The sequence below is a fragment of the Vicugna pacos genome, chromosome 24, assembly GCF_048564905.1.
Source record: "Vicugna pacos chromosome 24, VicPac4, whole genome shotgun sequence".
NCBI lineage: Eukaryota > Metazoa > Chordata > Mammalia > Artiodactyla > Camelidae > Vicugna > Vicugna pacos.
The window spans coordinates 12,584,098-12,596,620 of NC_133010.1; the positions used below are offsets into that span (position 1 = coordinate 12,584,098).

The window sequence follows — 12,523 nt, forward strand, 5'->3', positions numbered from 1 at the left end:
AAGGATACATCAGTGGGACTAGGTCTCCCTTTAGCTGGCAAGACAGCCAGCCAGCCTTTGGATGGAGAATACAAGCCAACCCCTGAGGCAAGCACAGACTGGAAACATTAGCAGTGCTAAACTTCTGCGCTTGAGAGACCAAATCCTCTCTCTCTGGAAAGGAACCTTTCTAGACAGCAAGAGCAGGACAGAGATTTGCCCTTCCTGAAGGCTCCACCATGGCCTCTGGCCCTGATAACCCCGTGGGGTGCATCTAATGTAAACCCACAGTCAGATCCACAGGCAGCTCCACCCAGGCAGGCACTTCCCTTCGGTCTTCTCTTAGCTCCATCTAGCCTCACCTTCATTATCTCCTGCAGAAATTTCTCACAGTTTTTGGACTCTGGATGGCATTCTTCCCCTGTGTCCCAGAAATCACAAAGAAATACAATAATAGGGAAAAGCCAGTGTCATTTTAATGGGGATTTAGAAGCAGCGAAGTGAATTAAAGATGTGGACTTCTACTGCCACCCTAACCCATGGGTTCAGTCATTATTACACCGTTCACTTCCTGCTGATAATTGATTTTTCATTCCTTTACAGTGATCTTTAATACATTTTACAAATGGAACCAAAATATTCTCTCAGGCAACTCTATTTTTTGAGTAGGGTTTAATAACTACTAGGCATTCTCGTGGTGAGGTAACAAGTGAAATCGGTTCTCTTCCTTCTACCCTAGAGCCTAATTTAAGGGTAACTCATTGTATGATATCTGTTCCCAATGGTCCATGGTGACCTTGGCATTGGATGCCCCATATTAAAATGAGGGGCATTACTGCATAATCTGTCATATGCAGGACTCCCTTTGTCAAATTCTAGTCATTCGTATAATAAAGCAAGGTTAAAGTTCTGTATTCTCCATTCCTGTATAAGCAGGTAGTGAAGTATTATGCATATATACATATCAAAATAACTCACATAACAAAATGGTAATTATGTAACTATTAGATGCCAACATTAAATATTTATTCATGCTCGTGGCCGGTGATCATACAGGGCCAAAGATACCCCCTCAGGCTAGGAGGCTGCCACCCAGAACCCAATATAAAGGAGGGAAAAAGTGGTTTAAGGCATAGAACGGGATGTTCTCCAGGTTAAATGGGTCTGTGCTCTTTAATTAACGCCCCCCCCACCGCACGGCTCCATTTGTCGGATTGCCTATCACGTGCAATTACTTGCACACCTGTAATTCAATCCAGTCTAAACATTATTTGATATACACTGAGGCAGATGCTGATAAACAGAATTTGATGTTAACTCGCCAGTTAGCTAAGGGATGAATAATATTGAGATGAAATCACTTCCCTTCAGAAGCATAAAGCCCAAATGGCGAGAATGGAAACAGCCAGGCGCATTCTGCAAGGATATCTTTGGCCATGTGTGATTTACTATCACCAATAAGTGACTTAGGCTAGAAGGAATATTGGATTTCCTAAGTACTTTAAGATATGCTTTCAGAAGCAGGAAAAAAGCCAAAGTGTCAGTTCCATTAAAATAATTACATCTCAAGTATGCACTTACTTTTACCTAAAGGCTTAAGATACTAGTATTTTTTCATATCTTTAATACTTTTGTATTTTATAATCTGTTAGGTAAATTGACATTTCATTATATATGCTATTTGTAGAATAAAATAACGGTATAATTTAAAAATCAATATATACTGTACATAGAGCAATCTCTAAGCGGAGTCTGAATTATTGCAAATGTATGAGCTATTTCCAGGGAGGAAAAAGATGGAAAGCCCTTTCCCATTTGCATTTATAAAGGCTGCGTGACTTCTTTAAATATATACACTGATGCCAACAGAGCCATCAGAAATCAATAAATCACATTCTCATGTGCTGTAAAATGTCTGACACACACATTCATTTTCCTGGTCCAAAATTCTCTGCAAAAGGGACTGTGTAAATGTTCCATTTTAGTTTAATGACATTCTCCACAGTTAAAATTATGTGCGTTACTGCCAGTGAGTTCAAAAACCTGAAGAGTACAAAGCTAGATAGGATTTTAAAGAGCCTACACAGTACGTACCCTTCAGTGGCGCACCATTTAACAGACCACAGACACGCAGATATGAACGCCGAACCAAATCAGGAGATTAGTAAGAACGGATTGAAATGCTGCAATTACCATTTGGACAAAAAAAATAATGGGTGTCATTTATTTAGAAGCAGCTGGAGGATGGTCTTGTACGTATTTGGAGAGACAGCCCCAATAGCCCGATGCCACCAAATGGAGGAAGGAGATGAACATCACTTAAAAATGATACAGATGACAGAAATGACAACAACCTATTCATCAGTGACGTTCAATCTGAGTGTGTAATAAAAACCTAAATACAGCTCCACTTTAGTCGACATTTATTCCACCAGCTTCCATATATTTTAAAAAGGTCACAAAATTGTCCTGTGTAGACATAGCTTATAAAGTACAAATTTTAAAGAAAGAAAGGATCTGTTACGTATCATCAAGAAGGTTCTAAAAATTCTCCAAGCACAACTTGCAGAGAGCTGAGCAAAAAGGCAAGTCTGGCTATAAACCCAAGCACTGAATTTATTAAGCCAATATTTCCAATTCTGCCTGTTCACCAGCCCTCACCACGCTGCTCTGGCCCCTTGTGTCTTTGTATTTGACCTCTGAACTGAAATGCTATGGCCAAGGAGATGACTTTTGACTCATGTGTTTACATGATCATATTCAAAATATGTTACTCTGAGACTCTATAACACTTCATTCAATGACATATCTTTCTGCTTTTAAAGTGACATTTTCCTTTCCCTGTGACCTGCACTCATTCCAGGCCCTCTGACCTTACTTTTCTCCCTATCCAGCCTGCACCCCAAAATCAACCACCTCAACAAGTATTTCACAAATCTCCTATAATCTTGCAGCTCCTTCAATTTGAGCCTTGGTAAATCTCCAACAACCCTGGCAACATCCAACTCCTGGCACCAAGCTAAATGCACAAATATTTAGTATTGCTGGTAGAAAACACAGAAAGTAGACCAAGTGTGTCTGCTACCATCTAAACTCAAATGGTAAACTTATAAGCTTTTGCACAGCAAAGGGAATCATAAACAAAACAAAGAGACAATCTATGGATGGGAGAAAATAAATGCAAACAATGTGACTGACATGGACTTAACTTCAAAAAAAACAAACAGCCCAGTCAAAAATGGGCAGAAGACCTAAACAGACATTTCTCCAATGAAGACATACAAATGGCCAATGGGCACAGGAAAAAATACTCAATCTCTCTAATTATCAAAGAAATGCAAATCAAAACTACAAGGAGGTATCACCTCACACCAGTCAGAATGGCCATTATCAAGAAGTCCACAAACGATAAATGCTGGAGAGGGTGTGGAGAACAGGGAGCCCTCCTACACTGCTGGTGGGAATGCAATTTGGTCCAGCCACTACAGAAAACAGTACAGAGGTTTCTTAAAAAACTAAAAGCAGAGTTACCATATGATCCAGCAATCCCACTCTTGCACATACATCTGCAGGAAACACCAATTCGAAAAGACACCTGCACCCCAATGCTCATAGTAGTACTAGTTATAATAGCCAAGACATGGAAGCAACCTAAATATCCATCACAGATGACTGGATGAAGAAGTTGTGATATATATATATACACACAAACACACGCGCGCACGCACACACACACACACACTGGAATACTACTCAGCCAGAGTACATGAGAAATATTTAAGTATTTCACACAATTATACTGCATTCCACTGGCTCAAATAAACCTATAAAATCAGATTCACATTTCCATGCCTTTCCTACTCATTCTGGTCTAGAAGATGGTGATGTTCATCCCCATTTGTATTTTTATAAATTGAACCGAAACAGAGCAGTTTTGGTGGCTCTTTGGCGGCAAGTCGCCTGCCTCTTTCTCCTGGGAGAAAAGGTTGAGCTCCCCTCCAGTGGGGTAGAAAGAGACAGAGAGCTCTAAATTTCTTTAATCAAATGCTGATAGGCCCAGAGAGCCTTTCTGTTCTCCCAAGTCTCCCTAGATCAAATCTCCAGTTGCCTTCCAGATTTTCTACAGATCCATCCCATGTCATTTATTCCTACTCCTCCGGGTTGAAAATAAGCCTGGAATTCAGTCCTTTCTTTTCATTTCCAAGGCCAAGGATCAAGGTCAGACTCTTATCTCTTATCTCAACTACTGCAATTGTCTCTTACCCAGTCTCCCTGGGTCTTATCTTTCTGCCCGTCCAATACATTATTCACAGGGCTACTGGCTCCTAAGAGAAAATAAGGACTGTATTTATTTATCCTTTAGATCTTCTCCTCCTCCCCTAAGTCCAGGCACTAAAATATTTCTTTAAGTTATTTTATGCCTGCTGTTTCTCATTTGAAAAATCTCTGATGGTAAAAACTGGTTTCAAAACAAGTTAAAAGAGCTTAATCTGCAACCAAGTCATCAAGCATGTAGACCATATTACCCTTTAGTACAACATCCCACCATACAAGCAGCAAGTCTTTGTAAATTACATACTTTCCTGGGTGAAATTCACTTTCCTTTGGCTCTACTTACAAAACATCCACTGGTCCTTCAAGGTTCAAGTTAAGTATCCATTCCATCATAAAATCTTCTCCAATACTACTTTCAGATTAAAGTTCTTCACCCTCTGTGCCTTCACAGAACTTTCTTTCTACTTCTATTTGACATTTATGTTACTCTGCTCGGTCTTATACTAAATCTGGTATAGATCCATCCAGCTATTAGACTTCTTGCCTAGTACAGAGGAAAGTGTATTTCAGCACGAGGATGTCCTTCTCCTCTGTCTTATTCCTCTGCATGATTCATTCTTGTATATTCTGTACTTAGCAAAGTGTATGCAGCATATGCTCAGTAATATAAGCTCAGTAAATATTTCTTGAATAAATAATTTCCCAATGCACTACATGTTTTTTGAGGATAGGTACCATGCCTCCTTCATTTAGATTTCTCACAGTGACTAGAGAAAACTGAGTAACAGAAACTGTTACAGGTTGAATAAAATATTAGGCTTATTTAGACTGGCCTCCTGGGTTACTGAAATATTTGGCTAATAGGACCATCTGTCATTTCTTCATTCCAAAAAGATTTATTGAATCCATTATATATGCCAAATCTTATTCTAGGAGCTGGAGGCAGAACTGTAAACAAGATAAACCACACATATGTTGGAGTGAAAAAAAAAAAACAGTTGTGTAGCAAATAAATCCATCTCCCCATCCCCCCTCAAAAAACAAAAACAAAAACAAAAAAACACAACTATTTCTTAACACCTGAACTCAATTCTCAGTTATACCAGCTTGAAACCCGAGAATTATCGGTGGCTTCTCTGCATACCTTGCTTCAAGTGTTATTTGACGAAATGTAAAATTGCTACCATTGGATGATGATGATGACGGTAGTGATGATGACTGCATTATCCTACTCCAATTTAATTTCAATGCTATTCTCCAAATTCAAGCCCTCATTTTGCCTTTTGGACCAACTAAAATTGCTTTCTAACAACTCTTTCCACTCTCATGCTTCCCATCTCTAACATCCCATTTTCAGTACTGCCAGAATAATTTTCTTAAAAAGCAGCGATCTTTTATAGCTCTGCTCAAAAGCCCTCAGCAGCTTTGTGCTGCAAACACGGAGAACACCGTTCAGACTCCTTAGCTTCAAACTCAAGGAATCTTCCAAAATTGACTTCTAATTTGTCTTTCCAGATTCATTTGCACTGTGCCTCCTGTAATCCAGACTCCCACAAAATTAGCTTTTGACTTTGTACCTTTGAATCTTTCACATAAAATACAGTTCCATCTATTTTATTCAAATTCTGCCTGTATCTCTAAGCCCAATTCAAGGATCTTAAATTTGTCTCTGATTTTCCCCTTCTGCATATAAAAGCTCAATTTATTTGTGCCTTTTCCCCTAAGCTTACCTGTTTCTAAGTCATATTTCCATTATTCACAAATACAGCTTCTGTTTCCAACTAGAGTATATTTAGTCACTGATTCAATAAAGATGTAAGAGGTACTCACTGTATTTCCATTACTCCAAAGCACCAAAAACATACCGCATTCATAGTAAATATTGAACAAATTTTCAAACAAAAACGTACTCAAAATCAAAATAGCATTTTTCTAAATATGTACAATAATCTTCATACAAAAGAATAGCAGAAAAGAGTAGTTCATCAAATTTTAAGTATGTATGAATGGATGGGTAAGTTAGTAGAAAATAGAATCAATAAAACACTAAGAAAATTTATTCAAAGTAATATAAAAATATTGAATCAATCTTGCCCATTTCAATTTACGGATATACCTATCATTCTGAGATGCAGATTCATAAACACACTCACATTATGTCCATCAACTGAAAACTACATACAGTGTCAAAATTTATTGAAATGAGAATCACAAGGAAACATTCCCTAGTTACCATTTAATAATTTCTATGAAATTTAATAAAAGTTTATGATGAAATATTTTTTCCTTTTGAAAGGCAACAGCTTTAGAAGATGATTGATGCCCGCTATTATCTGTCTATATTTGTATTTCCTTATTTTAGAGGCTTTTCAGAAACACACTTAAAGTATTTCCAGTTGTACTAAAAAAAAGATGAAAGGTGATTATTTATAGGCAATCATATTCATGATGATAGACTCTCAGAGGCAACTCCAAATATAAATTTTAAGTGCTTTTTGGAAAGAGTTGAGAATAAAAACATTTACATAATTTCTTAGAAACCCTGGCTTTTTATTGCCGCACTTCAATATTCCCTCAGGGCAAAGGAGCAGCTACTTCAAAGATTTATTTGATAATGGAATGTTTGATTTCTTGGTTTTTTCTTCCCAATGTGGGTATGTCTATTGTCTGTTCTTTTCACTCTATAGCAATGTACAGTACTTTAAAATTTGAATTGGCTCACTACCGATAATAAAAAAATCATTCTGTTTTGGCAGATTAAACAAACACACCAATGCTAGCAGGAAGTATAAATTTGCATAAATACAATAGATTATTATAAAACAATCTGTCCATGTGTCAGTCGTCTTCCATAACAGACCTGCCGCTTCATAATAACATACCTAGTGACTAATATCAACTGTCTGGAACTTCTACTTACCTGCCTATCCACTTCCGGGAGCAGAAGCAGGAGGTACTGTTGAAAATGCTGAGGTAAGGAAGCAAACGTATGTTTGTTTATTAATGCCCTCAAGTTAGTGTTGACAAGAATAGATCCCGGGGTTTCTATGTCAATATCCTCAGCTTTGGTCCATTTCAAGTGTCCTGTGATAAACAAGCAAGAGGCATGAATTCACTACAGACTGGGAAAAACATATACCTGTACACACACACACACACACACACACACACACACACACAGGTATATACTGAACACACATATATTTGATAATATATTTAATTCTATCTCTTTTAAAAATGATATTTCAGAATGAAATCTCCAAAATTTCTTTGAGTTTCTATCTTGCCTTAGTTGTCTTAAATTTTCAGAATGTGTACTTCACTCAATACCATTTATATTTTTAACTCAAGTAGCACCCGTCTAGATAAAGAAGTATTTTAATTTTGACCTGCCAATTAATCAAATCTTCAAAAACCTTAGGAGCATAAATGGTAACAACTACAGTTTTTGCAGATTCTATAAGACCTAGGATTATTGATAATAGTAACAGTGCTGTTAATTTTAAGAGAGATAATGAGAGCATTGCTAGCTGATAGCCATGTGCTCCCCATGTGTCAGGCAGAGCACTAAGTCTGGATTATTTCAGAAGATTCCTATTGAGGGTATTTTGAGGAAAATAATACTTTAAAAACACAATCCTTTACAAAAATGTTAGCTGCAAAGTATGAAATGCCAATAGGCTTTGTAGGATAATTCTGCAACTCAGGCACACTGACCTCTAACAGAAGACTGTATACAGAGTCCACAATTCAAAATTAAGACACACAAGGAAACAATCCACCATAAGGGACAGTCAGCTGATGTATCAAACAGAAGAATCACTGTTCTGAGTCGCTTGAGTTAAGAGAACCACTTGAATGTGATTTTAAGAGTATGTTTTAAATCAAGGGTCAGCAAATTATAGCTCATGAGCTATATCTAGTCCAGTGGCCGCTGGTAAATAAACTTTTACTGGAATACAGTCATGCCCAATTGTTTACGGATACTGTCTAGGCCTGCTTTCGTGCTACAGTGTTGGGTTGAATAGTTGTGACAGAAATTACACAGCTTGCAGAGCCTGGAGTATTTACTTTCTGGCCCCCAACAGAAAAAATCGCTGGTTCTTATTTTAAATAATTAGAGACAAAAAAGGAAATAAATCCATTACGAAAAAAACAGGATACTAGGATTAAAAAAATAGGCAAATTTAAAACAGACCCAAATAGAATTTCTAGAAATGAAAATTTATAACTTACTTAACTATTCAATGGACACAGCAGATAAAATAATTATTGAATAATAAAAATACAGAGTTGATGAAAATACCTAGAATGTAGCACTAAAACGATGAGTCAAAAAAAAAAAAAAACAAGAAAAACAGAATAGAGAAGAAATACAGGGAATAGATAAGCAGCCAGGATGCACATTTATGGGAGTTTCAGAATGAAAAAATACAGCAGATGGCACAGAGGCAATATTTGGAGAGCTAATGTCTGAAATTTTTAGAGTTGAAAAAAATGACAAGAGTCCTCAGATGAAGTAATACACCAAATCTCAAAAAGGATAAGTAGCCATTCCTTCATCTGATGTGTTGTAATAGCAAATATCAAAAATAAAAAGAATACCTGAAAAGAGTTTTGAACAAAACTAGATTACCTCCAAGGGGATCACAATGAGACACAGGGATCTTAACATCAATCAGTAACAGATGACAATGAAATAATCTTCAAAGGGCCAGAAGAAAACAAGTGTCAGTCTAGAATTTCATTAATAACCAAGTCTCTCTAAATGGCAGTGACAGAAATGATACAAGAGTATTCTCAGTATCCAAAATGGAAACTATCCCTTAGGGAATCTTACTGAAAAACCACTAGTGGATGTTCTTATCAAATAAAGAAATTAAATCAAAGAAGGAATGAGTCGGTTGCAGAAGCAATGATAAACTAAAAGATTAATACACATGAGTTACTCCAAATAAATATTAACAGTGAAAAATAATACTAATAACTAATGAAAATTAAAACAAAATGAAAAAAAATAGTAGGCAACAACTGCATGCAAGATGGGAAGGTGTGACTGAAATGAGAACCCTACATAACCTTGGCATTGTTTGGGGAGAGAGATACAGCGTAGGTCTTTACTTTGTTAAAACTGCATAGGTAGCCAATGAGAGGAATGGAAAGGACTTATAACTTGCAAATAAATTCATGGAAGGAAAACTCAACCAATCAAATGAAGGCATAAAAGGAGAAAAAAATTTAAATTAAATCCAACACAATAAAAAAATATATAAATGGGTTTTCATCTTAGATTTTAAAAGTAACACAATCCAATTTTATGCTGCTTTACAAGAGACATAATTAAAATAAAAATCACATAGAAGAAAATGAGGAGATAAACTAAGAAATACCAGGCAGACATTCAAAAAACAAAGAAAGCAATACTACAATATTAACACCAGACAAAGGTAAATGAAGGTTAAAAAACCTTATTAGGGATAAGAAAGATCATTCCTTAAGTGTAAAAGGAGTAATTCATTGGGAAAATGCAATGACCTTAAGCCTGCACATATCTAAATGGCACAGCATTCAAGATTTAAAACTGAGAGAATTAAAAAGAGAAATTGGCACCACATAATGCTAGTGGGAAGTCTTAACATATTTTACCATAAATTGAGATAACAGACAAAAAACTTGTCCTAAGAATATAGAGGATGTTAAAAACTCAATAATCAGTCCTGAACCAATGACACAGGGCACGGGCACCAAGCCATTAAGGGAAAGAAAGTTTTTTGTCAGCACTCAAGGAACAGTAAGAGAAAAAACAACCAGAAAAACCCACGGACCAACAAACACTGAAGAATTATATAAAACCTCATCTCTCTATCCACAAAGAAGAAAAATTAGGAATCCATAACAGAAACATTGCAACTCTCCAATCCTCCCACATGCATTATATATTTGGACATTTGCTAGCACGCTTCTAAGTGTTTCATAAGTTCAAGAAAATAAATTTGTAATGGAAATTACAAAATATTTAGATTCTAAATGACAACACCAGAATTTGTAACACGCAGCTCAACTGGTTTTAAAGGTAAACTGTAAGTATTAACAGAGTAGAAAAAAATACTGAAAATTCAAGAGTTAAGTGTGCAAATCAAGAAGTTAATGAATGAACTGCAGAATAAAAACTCGAGAAAGAAGAAAGGAGAAAGACTGAAAATAAGAGCAGACGTTCATGACCTAGAAAAGGAAATGAAGACATCAACAGAAAAAGATTTTTTTTTAAGTCTAATAAAATAGCTATATCTCCAGTGAGAGATGGCATAAATACACATGAACAGGAATGAGAGGTAGGCAGTAATTTGAGATATAGTACAGATTTACAAGGCAAATATAATTATAATTAAAATTCGATTTTGAAAAGTATAATATGCATAAAAGGCATAACACTGTGACTTTAGTCACTATCTTTGAAGACAGATAACCTAAAGTATTTCAAGTTCACAAATTTTCTAATTATATTAAAAACAGAAAACCTGAATTAAGTTTGTGAAAACTTTTGTCAAACAAATAGGCAACCCCTCCAACCCCACATACACACACAGCACATATTATAATAGTTCTAAAGATGAATTTTACCAAGATGTCAAAGATCTCTCCCACTACTTCATTTTCTACATATTCCAGCGAACAGGTAAAGAAAGTAAGCTCTTTAGTGCACTTAATTATTAATATAACCTTTATTCCAAAATAAATACAAACAAGGACAATATGAGAGAGCAAGTTTATGGCTCAATCCCGCATATAAACACGAAAAAGTACAAATGTATTCTTTTTTTTTAATCTAAAGCATGACCAATGAATTCCTAACATTTGTTAGGAGTGAAGTCAAGGTGATGGGTATACAGATGCATGTTTTATTAGCATCGGCGTCTTTCTATACGTTTGAAGTATCTCACAGTAAAACAGAAGAGGCTATCAGGAGAGAAGAATTAGGGAGCAGCTTATTTCCTCAGCAGAGGAGGCAACGGCAAAACCTGGCACGGACGTGATGAAAGTTATAGGAAAGGAATTTGCTTAATCTTGAAGGGTGGCCTAAACATTCTCCATTTGAGGGAGTTGAGGTCATTTACCAAGAGTGATTCTGGGAGGGAGTATTGGAGAAATGAGAAAATTATACAACTTTAGGAACATGTGTTATGGATACTGTGAGAAGTAGGACTTGTGCTACTGGTTACTATTTTATGGTTCAAAGTATTAGATTATCATAGAAAAAAAGGTTCATAGAGGTACAACAGTCTTTGATGACAAAGTCAAAAGAAGATCTATTGCAAAGATGTCCATCTAAGCAAAAATATGTTTTATAATTTTGGAATAAAGACAGAGCAGATGAACTTACTGCTCAATCTGTTGCCACACAGGATGTTTAATTCCATTTTACTTATCCTCACACAGTTACTCTTAATTGGCTTAAGAACAATCTCATTAGATCTGACTGTCTTATCTCATTAAAGCTGGTACCTCATCTCTCTACACTAAGCAGAGGAAGAAAAGATGCAGTCATTTTCGTGTGTAATTCCTGGACACTAGAGAGTACAAAGTAGCTGAGGTCGAGAGAACAGGGAGGAGAAGCAACAGTTGCCAACTTGCCACAGTAAGAGCTATGCTCTACAAGATGCCGCTGGGCTGACCTTGTGAGAAAAATTGTGCGGAAGTGTCTGATTGGGGTCAGGGAAATTAGTATTTTGACCAACGGGAGCTAGACAAGCACCCATATATGAGTTAAGGCTGCAGCCTCTGTGCACCTGTTGATCAGTGAGTGCTCTGCTGGCCCAGAGCCTCCTCTTTCCCAGAAGGGAAGCCACACAAGATTTCAGCATAAAGAGTGCACACACACACGCAGACACACAGACACACACAAACACACAGAGGGAAGGAGCACATGAAAGAGCAGACCAAGGCTTTTCGTTACGAGAGGAACTACTCAAAGGAAAACAGAAAGAGGTCAAGAGGTAAGAGTTCCTCGTTGTCTCAGAGAAATTAGAGAGGGATGATTACGAAAGAGCTCAGAGGAGAAAAACAGGCTTTCAAAGAGTGAAGTCTAAGGGAAAAAAAAATCAGAGGACAAAACTTAATCCTATGCAACATGAATCCAAGTACCCTTCAGAAATAAGAAACTGCAAAAAGTCTGTCAGGGAGCACTGAATCCGTTAACATGCAGTACCAGGGAGTTAGTGAACTACGAGGATTATGGTAAAAAAATAGAATATTAAATGTTAACAACCTT

At 36.6% G+C, this 12,523-nt stretch overlaps 1 protein-coding gene across 5 annotated transcripts in view; it reads right to left on the minus strand.

The window, feature by feature from the left end:
• Window positions 1–12,523, minus strand: part of ASXL3 (ASXL transcriptional regulator 3) — a 156,520-nt gene that overhangs the window by 47,180 nt on the left and 96,817 nt on the right. For all 5 annotated transcript variants that reach the window (XR_012063849.1, XM_072949049.1, XM_031690321.2 and 2 more), the window contains one exon: window positions 7,175–7,338. Coding sequence is in view for 4 of the 5 variants with exons in the window: in XM_072949049.1 (XP_072805150.1) it covers window positions 7,175–7,338 (164 nt within the window). In the remaining variant the exon portion in view is untranslated. The remainder of the gene's footprint in view (window positions 1–7,174; window positions 7,339–12,523) is intronic.